This window comes from Pagrus major, chromosome 9, assembly GCF_040436345.1.
Source record: "Pagrus major chromosome 9, Pma_NU_1.0".
NCBI classification, from domain to species: domain Eukaryota; kingdom Metazoa; phylum Chordata; class Actinopteri; order Spariformes; family Sparidae; genus Pagrus; species Pagrus major.
In genome coordinates, this window is record NC_133223.1 from 4,690,735 (window position 1) to 4,701,252 (window position 10,518).

The 10,518-nt window shown below is 41.6% G+C and overlaps 2 protein-coding genes across 2 annotated transcripts; one reads left to right on the forward strand and one right to left on the reverse strand.

Annotated features, from left to right (window-relative positions):
- Positions 1-4: 4 nt before the first annotated feature.
- Positions 5-7,315, forward strand: lcmt2 (leucine carboxyl methyltransferase 2). The gene is made up of 15 exons (XM_073473691.1): positions 5-199; positions 300-415; positions 1,096-1,220; positions 1,736-1,817; positions 1,964-2,144; positions 2,277-2,433; positions 2,829-3,018; positions 3,223-3,330; positions 3,461-3,548; positions 3,701-3,928; positions 4,182-4,427; positions 4,539-4,636; positions 6,252-6,439; positions 6,584-6,719; positions 6,915-7,315. Exons 2-15 carry the CDS (start codon positions 368-370, stop codon positions 7,077-7,079), a joined length of 2,040 nt encoding a protein of 679 aa, XP_073329792.1. The 5' UTR covers positions 5-199; positions 300-367; the 3' UTR covers positions 7,080-7,315.
- A 120-nt stretch (positions 7,316-7,435) lies between these two features.
- crygs2 (crystallin, gamma S2) lies at positions 7,436-9,115 on the reverse strand. The gene is made up of 3 exons (XM_073473883.1): positions 9,104-9,115; positions 8,486-8,728; positions 7,436-7,708 (listed from the first exon to the last, which is right to left on the reverse strand). Exons 1-3 carry the CDS (start codon positions 9,110-9,112, stop codon positions 7,436-7,438), a joined length of 525 nt encoding a protein of 174 aa, XP_073329984.1. The 5' UTR covers positions 9,113-9,115.
- Positions 9,116-10,518: the final 1,403 nt, after the last annotated feature.

Below are 10,518 nucleotides of genomic sequence, written 5' to 3' on the forward strand. Positions count from 1 at the left end.
TAATGATTTTATCAAGAACAAGCTGAGCATATTAACACCGCGATTGAATATCTTTGGCTCATGAACATGTAGAAGCAACCAGAAAGAGCTTTTTAGAGAACTAACACTGACCAAGAGCTTTGTTATCGTAGACTGTATGCTATATGTTTATTATTGTAGCCTCCAGGCCGCACGGGGGCGCAAGAACGCAGATATGAAGGTACCCGGAAGTCTTTACCACGTCAAAGATGTTGACTTATTTTCATCAGTGAACTAACTACCGGCAATACTGAAAATCTGTTAACACGTATTTATTACAGTGTGCAGTGTGTGATGGAGTGTACCTGCGGAGTGTACCTGCGGAGTGCTGTGACAGCTGGCTGACATTATGCCAACCACAAACAGAAAGAAGCAGAAGCAGGGGAGGGACACCGCAGTAAGTCCTCATTTACTGCAACTTATCAGCAAAACCTGTTATGTCAAGTGTGTTAAATCAGTGATGGAAGGAAATTAAGTATTGTACTTTAGTACTTGAGTTTTTCCATTGCATACCACTGTATACTTGTTTATTTCAATACAATTCCAATGTGAGTACTGTATTTTTACAATTATTTAACAGCCTAAATTACTGTAAAAAATGAATATTCTACATGTTAAACATTTGGACCTCATGACCTATGAGGAATTGTTATAGATTAAATTAACAGTTAATAAATGCTTGAAAAATAAGCTTCATACTACAATAGCTCAATGCTATGTACACATTACTGTAGTACAATAATGTAATGTATGATAGTGTAACACTCAAAGGGGGCATGTTTCTGCATTGACTGCTTCTACATATGATAGTTTGATAAAAATGACCAAAAATGTCATTACATCATTTCCAAAAATGTCTTACATTTTCAATGGAGGTCAGTTATTTTAACAGTTGTCATAGTCAGTACATCAAAATGGTCACAGGCTTATTTATTTACATGTGTGATGGCTCTGTTTCATGTATGTATGTATGTATGTATGTATGTATGTATGTATGTATGTATTTATTTATTTTGCTTGTTTGTTTGTTTGTTTGTTTTCAGTGCTTTACTGTTGCTCAATGGTTTGTTTCTCCAGGTACAGGGAACCAACGACAGCAGTGTGGTAAGCAAAGTGTCTGCTGCAGCGCAGGGGTACTTTGAGGATGTCTTCCTCCAACACTTTGTGTGCAAAGTGGCCAGGAGAGCTCCACTCATCAACAGGTCAGGTCAGCAGGGATCTTGAGACTCGGTGATCAAGGTCACAATCACTTTATTTAACACACTAAATACATGTATATGTTCTGGTCTGTTTGTTTGTTCTTTTCTGATAATGGTGTCTTGTAAGCCCATCTGGGTTGGGCATATTATTTGTAGATGACATAATAATAAATCAGTCAGATCAAATCATACATGTACAAGAGTTGGACTTGTTTGAAAGGTGTGGTGTAATATGTTCTGCAAGGTAATAAAAACAGTGTTAACTAATAATAACAACAGACTAAAGGGAAATGATACAAAAGCAATGATAGTTTTTTATTATGGATTCATCTACAATTTGTTTTTCTCATTTTCTTGATTAATTGTTTCTTCAATAGAAAACAGAAAACAGTGAAGCATGTCTATCATAGTTTCAATAGCTGGTTCGATAGCTCAATATTATGTCCATATGTCATATGGAACAGGGTATATAGTGTATAATAATAGGAATAATATTGTGTTGTTTTTGCATGTTTTAGGGGCTACTATGTGCGCTGGAGGGCTGTGGACCACTGTGTGCGGAGATTCCTTCACATTACTGAAAACTGCCCCAAGAGACAGGTGAGTTAACAGTATATTGCCCAACACTATTTTGTAAAGAACGTTTGGATTCTAAAGGGTTGTGTATTTTATATACAGTCATTTGTCTTTTTTTTCTCCCTCTGTCTTTTTTCTAACTGTCTCTGTCATCTTTCCTCTTCTTGTAGATTTTGTCATTGGGCGCAGGGTTCGACTCTCTGTATTTTCGCCTACAGGCAGATGAGGCACTTGACAGGGCTGTTGTGTTTGAAGTAGATTTTCCTGATGTCATGCGGCGCAAGGCTACTCTGATCAATTCAAACATTACACTGAGGGGGATGTTAGACACCTGTTTACCTTCTCTTACAGGTTTGTACTTTCCTTCACACACTACATTCTTGTGTGCACTCAGATTCAAAGAGATTTTCTTTTCAGAAGGATAGAAATATGCACATGTCATAACTGGATATCATAAGCATATGCCTACCTATTTGTCTTTAGGACCTGTATATGTGTCTAGTGGTCAGTACCGTCTGCTGGGGGTGGATGTTAGAGAGCAGTCCCAGGTGGAAGAGGCTCTGGGTGGGGCTGGGCTCAACTGGGCCGCCCCTACACTAATTCTGTCTGAAGTGGTGCTAACCTACATGGAAACACGATGGTAAGGTTTGTTTGATCTATCTAGGGGACCATATCACCCCTTTTGTGCATTCGTATTATATAAGCTAGGACTTTAAAACCATGTTCTTTATTTTGATTTTAGGTTGATACAATAATTACACAGTATCTAGCAAAGTAATCAGGATTATGATCTTAGCTAGAATCGTACAGTTCTAATGTGAATGTTTGTTTGTAGTGGTTGTATATCTAGGTGCTGCATCATAGGCAACTGGACTTGTTTCAGTTTCTTGAAGATGTTTCACCTCTCAAGAGGTTTCCTCAGTAATCAGGATGATACAAGTCCAGTTGCCTCAATGCAGCACTTAGATTTACCATGACCTGGATGACTGAGAACCTTCATCAACACGTAGTGGTTGTATGTTGCATGTCTTCCAGGTCTGATGCTGTCATTAGCTGGGCGGCAAAGGTCTTGCCGCAGTCACTCTTTGTTATATATGAGCAGATACATCCACATGATCCCTTTGGCCGGATCATGCAAGATCATTTCCTGAAACTAAACTCAACTCTACACGCCCTCCGACAGTACCCAGACACTGCTGCACAGAGACACAGGTTCCTGGACAAGGCCAGTATTCACACAATATATACTGCAGACAATAAGTTTTAATAAAGTGGTATGTGTAACAGAGATGTTTATTTCTTATTCCCTGATGATTCAGGACACTCAGAGATGTATGATAAAATATGATTGCTCTGTTTTTTTGTGTGTGGTACACAGAAATGTTTGATCAGATATAGTGTCTCAATAAATATGTGTTATTGTGTTCAGGGCTGGGAGCAGTGTGTGTGTCTGGATATGAATGTCCTCTACCTTGGGCTGGTCCCTGAGGAAGAGAGATGCAGAGCGGAGAGTCTGGAGCCTTTTGATGAGTATGAGGTTAGCTGTTGAAACGTGTCTCCATCTTCTTATTTTGTGGAGTTCTGGTTGTCTCTCTGTCGTACACTTTATGAATCCTACTTCCTCGCAATAATATTGAACAGAATTATCAATACCTGTATGCGCTCAGGAGTGGCACCAGAAATGTTCCCACTACTTCATCCTCACTGCATCTCGAGGCTCTTTGACGGCACAGGCTTTACTCCCGCATGCTCCAGGTAGCTATCACTTTATTTCCCTCTCACAGAAATCCACTGTCCCAACTTCAAACTTACAAAACCTTTGAAATATATTTGACATACATGTCTGTATGTTTTTCAATGGCAACGGTTGCAACATTTATGTGATTGTGTGTGTTTGTTTGCCTCAGTATCTCCATTGCCATCCATTTGCCCATCATGGAGCCCCATAGCCCTGAGTGTGCAGATCATACCAGTTAGTATGGAAGGGCTGGGGATGGCCACCTCCTTGCTGAGCCCTAGGCAGGTCCTGCTAACAGGAGGCTCTAGCAGAGGAGGCAGGGGGGCAGTGCCTAGGATCCTCCTCAGGGATCAGGAAGGTTGGAGATCTGTCAATGTGGAACCATCAGTAGATTTGGGTGAGAGGGCTTTCTGCCTCTGATGTTCTTTTCCTGTCAGTAGTCCTTTTTTATCTTAAATTTTCTGATTAATCCATTAATTTCAGGTTGAATTTTTCATTCATGCAGGAAGCTGAGTGCCAGTTCATTTCTTTCGCAATCCTAATATAGTATAACCTTTACTAATATTATTTTCGTTATTATCATAATTGTACAAGTGAGACCAATCTAGCTTCCAGTGTGAACAGTTAGTTGTTGTGTTGCCTTCTTCCAGGTGTTCGACTCTACCACACAGTTATCTCTCTGCCTGGAGGAGGTCTTGTGGTGTACGGCGGTCGCTCCTCTCCACTCAATCCAATCAGAGGCCTTTTCAGACTAACCCTGGACCCCAGTGATCCATCTGGTCCTCGTGACTCAGAAGACCAAGACACAGTGAAACTTTGTGTAGAGGAGATCGTCTGTACAGGTGATCCACCACCGGCAAGATGGAGGCACACTGCTACTGTTGTCAGTCACAAAGGTGAGATTAAACAGGAAGTCGTAGTTGATTCTCTCTCTCTGTCTATCTCTCATTTTCTTAAAAATGTCATTATTTATACTATACAATAAAGCCTTTTCATTTTTCCTGCAGGCAAAGACTTTCTATTCGTGTTTGGTGGAAAGAACCAAGCAGAGGCAGTTCTGGGTGACGGCTACTTCCTGTGTATGGACCAGCAGCACTGGACTGAGGTTTGCTTAGTCCCTATCTATGTGTTATCTTTAAAAATAGGTGTTAAATTGCACACACACTTGTAGTATTTATATATTGTTGTCTTTCTTTACTTTAAATTACACTGGACCTCATGCAACAACCATTCATACCAACTTATTCTTTAAGTTCCTCCTTAAAGAATAAGTTCACCCAAAATGAAAATTCAGTCATTATCTCCTCCCCCACATACTGATGGAAAGTTGAGTGAAGTTTCATAGTCCACAAAACATTTCTGGAGCTTCACAGCAAAACAGTGTTGCGGCATTCTCCTAAACAATTGAAGAAGCTGGGGACTAGTTTGAAAATGTAAGAAAACAACCCAAAGCATGATATACTGTGGGTGTATATATTGTCAAACTTATGGGTTCTCTGCATTGCGTTCTATGATTTTCTACTGACTTCATACAACTGCAGCCCACTGTGCTGTGTGCTGTTAATTCATCCGTAAATATTAGCGGTTGGCGTGATTTGAAAGCCATACTCCACCATGGAGTCATGTGGAGGCATCACTGTGATAGGATCGACCTGGGGCCTGCTGACCACCTGCCTCTCAACAGAATGTACATGAATGCATAAAATAACAAATAAAAGTAGCACCATTAGTAGTGCCACTGTATCCATGTGAGACGGAGTAAAAGTAACAATTTTTCTCAAAAGATCTACTCAAGTAAAAGTAAACTGCATTAAAACTACCCCAAAAAGTATAATTTACCCCAAAAAGTTACTCAAGTGCATGTATTGGAGTTAATGTAACTTGTTACTAACGCCCTCTGTCAAGCTTGTGCACCCACTTCACAGGATTTGGGCTTAAAAACAGTGTAAATCTTTTCAAAAAACTTTTTTTAAAAGAAGTCCCCACCTACTTCCATTGTTTAATGAGAATGACAATCTGTTTTGCTGTGAAGCTCCAGAAATGTTTTGTGGACTACGAAACTTCAGCTGACTTCCCATCTACATGAGGGTGATTAGATAACGACTAAGTTTTCATTTTTGGGTGAACTTGTCCTTTAAATGACACGTACGAGTGATTGTAGACAAATTGAGTAAATGCAGCAACAGTTTTCTCATACTTTGAGTTTTCTCTTCAGCACAAACTACCTGTCGTATGACTCGTGTCTAATAAAGTCTGCCTCCCATTACCCTGTCTAATATCTTAATGACTGACAACATCCCCCCTTAACCACCTCTCTTATTAGTCATGGATGCCTCGTTTGTATAAGACATTTAGACAAACAAGGCATCCATTTATGTCAGACAGTTTCAGATCGTCTGTTACAGCTATTGACTCTGTTAGACTTGTTATCATTTGTCCTGCTGTTTCTTACAGCAGGACTTAAAGCTCCACAGTGTGAAAGTCTATGTTTTCATCTTTGCTAGCATTTCCGTCAATTACATTAATATGGTATTTTTAAGGGCCTAGTGAGGAGATCTCACAAACACACACCTCAAATAAACAGGTAGCATTTTTCAGGCAGAGAGAAAGTTATCATAAAAAGTCATTTACAACAAATCTGTCCAGTTAAGAGAGTTTGTAAATCTGACTTGTATGAGCTAACTTGACAGAAGAAAGTGTTTGTGTGTTATTACTTACAGATGCCAGTAGAGGGTGCAACTCCGGAGGCCCGCCATTCCCACTCAGCATGCTCATATCAGGGAGGTGTGGTGGTGTTTGGAGGACTAGACAGAAGAGAAGTGCCACTTGGGGACACAGTGGTATTAAAGCCAAATGAAAGAGGCTTCTCCTGGGAAAGAATAGAGTTGCAGCCGTCTCCTGTTCCCAGGTTTGTTTTTGAAAGCCACAGACAAAGCTTTCACATCATTCAGTTAATCAAAATAAAACTCATGAGATCATGTCCTCAAGTTTCTACTAGAGAAAACCAGCTGCTAAAGGGCAGTATGACCTGAAATGATTTGCTTTGCTTTAGGTACTCTCATTCTGCCCATATGATTGGTGACAAGCTGGTTGTGGTTGGTGGAGTTTGGCTGCATTCAGATGGTGTACCAGGTGGTGCCATTATCAACCTCACCACACACAGCAGTGTGGAGTTCAGTCTGGACACGGTAATTTTACATGAAATATAATGCCACATACTGTGCTGATGCCTCTGCCTCAGGTTGATACTGCCTGGGTTTGTTGCCTGAAAGGCAGCATCAAGTGCTTCATATAAAGTCATTTGTCATTCATATTCACTGTTCATGTACATCTATTAGACAAGATACTGAATAATGAATCCCTGTGTGTCCTGCCATCTCTAGACCCCAGTGCCCTGGCCTCTGATGCTCCACTCATTCTGCTCTGAGCTCATGGACCCAGAGGAACCAGAGCTGCTCCTGATAGGTGGAGGAGGAAACTGTTTCTCCTTTGGCACTCACTTGAACCTTCAGCCTGTCACTGTGGACCTCAGACCTGTGCTGGAATGAAGTAGCCTAAAGTGAAAGAAACTGTTAAGAGGCTCAAATCAAAGACTCAAACTGAGGAGGTTCTGTAATCCAAACTCTAACCATCAGACGTCTCAGTCAGGATGAAATGGTTAAACTTGGACTATCATTATCAGTGTCATTGTTTTTTATCCTTGAAGTGTGGATGTTTACTGTAAGTATGGATGAGCACAGCAGGTTCAAACAACATTAAACAACTCATGTATGGAAAACCCAAAGACATGTTGTCAGTTTGCTTACTGGGCAGGCTTTTATTTGTGAGACCTCAGTTCAAAATCACAAAATAGTCAAATTGACATAGCAGGTCTTTTTCTTTAACATTTTGGATGGAGGTTAAATCATTCAGTGAAGCGCCTGAAGGACTGGACTGTCGGACTGACGGCACCCCAGTCGCCAGGCTTGCGGTATTCACCCTTCTCCAGGAAGTACTGGCGCCCACGGTAGTTAGGGTGCTCGTAGAAAACCCACCAGCCGTCGAAGACTTTGCAGGAGTTGACCTCTTTCCAGCGGAACTTCTCCAGAAGTGAGGGACAGTCCTCTGTGGCCTCGAAGACCTGACCCCCGAACTCTGCCTTCTCATACAGCTGCATCTTGTACAGTGTCCCACTGGTCTGGAGGGTGACAGGAGGGAATGAGGGAGACGGTGGGGGTATGGAAGTAGATGCCAGGGGGTTAAAATGGAAGATGGGTGTGAAGAGGTAGCAGGTGGAGAGTGGTGAATGAAGGGTGGAGGTGGTAGTTAGTGCAGGGGGTTGGGAAAGGATGGGATGTGGGGTCAGAGAAAAGGGGAAGGGGGGATATATAGGGAAATGAGATTTGTATCTAACAAAAGGAAAATATGTTAGTAATACTGCACCACTAGCCTTTGATTGTGCCACATCAATTAGATAACTGACTTACATCAAACACCATCCCTCACTGTTTGCATTCTGTTTGCTCATTTAAAACTGTACACACAGCTTGTACCAACTACATTGATTTTTGTATGAGTGGCTTCCCTGCATCTGCCTACAGGCTGTGGGTCGGTTGGACCAAAGCCTAGTCATACAAATGGACTGACCCAGGTATTGGTCTACATTGAAAATGCCCTGCAGTCAGTGTTAACATTAACACCATAGCATGACCTCTTCGATATGTCCATCAGTTGGTTTTGCTCTCCCCTGCACTCACTGAGGCTTTCAGTTAAACTAATTCCTGGCTGATTCATGAAACTCGAGTTTATAACCCACCAAGTCTAGCTCCTCTGCTTCTCAGCTGAGGAAAAATCCTACTAGGAGTCATATTTGGAAAGGTTAGTGGTTGATCAAGAGATCTGCAGCACATTCAAGAAAAGAAAAATAGATCTAAGAATCAGCAGCAGACAAGATCACAGGCGATGGCTGACTTACAAAGTGGATCATCTTGCAGGAGCTAAGGCGGTCATTGAGGCCCATCCAACGCTGGTACTCTGGGTACTCTCCCCTGGTCAGGACATACTGGTAACCCATGTAGTTGGGCCTCTCGTACACCACCCAGGCTCCACTCTCCACCCGGATGGAGTTGCAGCGGCTCAGGTAGGTGTGGAAATCAGAGCAGTCGCTATCGCACTCATAGCGACGGCCCTGGAAGTTCTTGTCCTCATAGAAGACAATCTGTGGGACGACACATGGGAGTCTTAGCTCCCACCCAGATTTCACACCATCTGCGATAGATTTACTCATGGGTGAGCCTTAGAAAGGTCACATTTTCCTGAGCAAAGATACACTTTACACCATTTTTTTCTAAGATTGCAAAGCCTTGGGAAACATTCTTTTGTCATGCTCTCAATGTGCAGCTTCAACGTCTAGCTGACTAAACCCATCAACACCTAGTGCTGCAAAAAACACTTGCCTCACCTGCAAGTGAGGCAAGTGCAAATCCCAATAATCCCCACAGAGAGACCTTAACCCACACATTCATACTTCACCTACGTATCACAGTGTTAGCTGACTCTATGTCCATGCTAGTCCCACTTTGTCTTAACTCACCCTGCCCATCTTGGATATAAGGTGTGGGATAGCCTTGGTGATGTTAAGTGATGGTTCCCCTGAGGTCTCGATGTTGCACTGGCCCCTCACCAGTCCCTTTTATATCCCCACTTTACCACGATTATAAACAGCAACAGTGGAGGCAATAGGGGAACAATCGCTTTGTCATGAAAATGAGATCCAAAAATTGAGTCAGTGATTCTAGTGCTATTCAGTTTTTCCAGAAAAGCGAGGAAGGATTACGGCATAATGGCCGGGCATGATAAGCGTCTATTGACCCCACTTCTCTACTGGCTGGGTTCAGTGCCCAGCCCCCGCTCCAGCTCTCGTACCATGCTACACATGCCAGCTCCACCAGTTTGCCCCCACCTGGTGAGGACCTGCCAACTCATGACTTATTTCTGCCTTATGGATGAATCCAGATACAGCAGTGTTCAATGGTGGGAGAAGTATTCAGACCCTTTATTCAAGTCAAAGTAGCAATACCCCACTACAAAAATACTCTACTACAAGTAAAAGCCCTCCATTCAAAATCTCACTTGAATGAAAGTACAGAAATATAAGATATTAGTATTAGAAGTAGTCTTGCAGGAAACGGCCCCCGTTGGTTATATTGTCATGTTATAAATTGCATATATTTTATCAAATATTAGATTATCGCTGATGCATTCATTTTCAAGCAGCGTTTTACGAGTTGTCTATAAATATGCATTGTATTTTATGTCATTTACATTTTGTATGTAAGGTGTGGAGCAAAGCAAGTTGTAAATATAGTTGCAAAAAAATGTAGTAGACTAATAAGTGGAGGTATACAGTGACATTAAAGGTGCAATATGTAAGAATTTTAGTTAAAAACCATTAAAAAATGTACTAAATTTATCAACATAATGTCAAGAAATAACAGTTTTGACATAATGGCGTCTACGTATTGTGCTGCAGAGATACTAAAATGAGCATACCATCCAGTTAGCCCTGTCCCGTTCTGGTCCGAAGGTCCCATGCTAGCAGTGCAAACACAGACACTCCCCCTTTGCTCCTCGCTCCCAGGCTGGACTGCTAACTGCACAGCTAACAGAGCTAAGTAGCTAACAGTAGCTACAGTTAGCAGCAGTTAACGGTTATGCTGTCCCCTATTTCTTTTAAGTATGAATTTGACAGGAATCCAATTCTTACATATTACACCTTTTAATGGAAATACTCAAGTAAAATACAAGTAACTGAAGGAGCTCAGCCTTTGCAAATGTTACTATCACGTTTTTCTAGGAATCAGTCCGTCAGTGAATCTTTTAAACTTAGTATTTATAGTTTGTGTTTGTCCTGCCAAAAAGGAATACAACAATCTGTAAACTTCTGATAAACTCTGCAACTTCTATTTTTGTTTGTTTCCCTCAAGCTGCAAGCTATGTGTGTCTCTG

What these genes read in the sequence shown, in the direction of transcription:
- lcmt2 (XM_073473691.1), top strand. Translation starts at nt 368, where the DNA reads ATGCCAACCACAAACAGAAAGAAGCAGAAGCAGGGGAGGGACACCGCA. An exon ending in AAAACTGCCCCAAGAGACAG is followed by an intron (nt 1,818 to 1,963) that starts GTGAGTTAACAG and finishes CTCTTCTTGTAG; the next exon opens with ATTTTGTCATTGGGCGCAGG. An exon ending in TTTACTCCCGCATGCTCCAG is followed by an intron (nt 3,549 to 3,700) that starts GTAGCTATCACT and finishes TGTTTGCCTCAG; the next exon opens with TATCTCCATTGCCATCCATT.
- crygs2 (XM_073473883.1), bottom strand. An exon ending in CCTGCAAGATGATCCACTTT is followed by an intron (nt 7,709 to 8,485) that starts GTAAGTCAGCCA and finishes GTCACCCTCCAG; the next exon opens with ACCAGTGGGACACTGTACAA.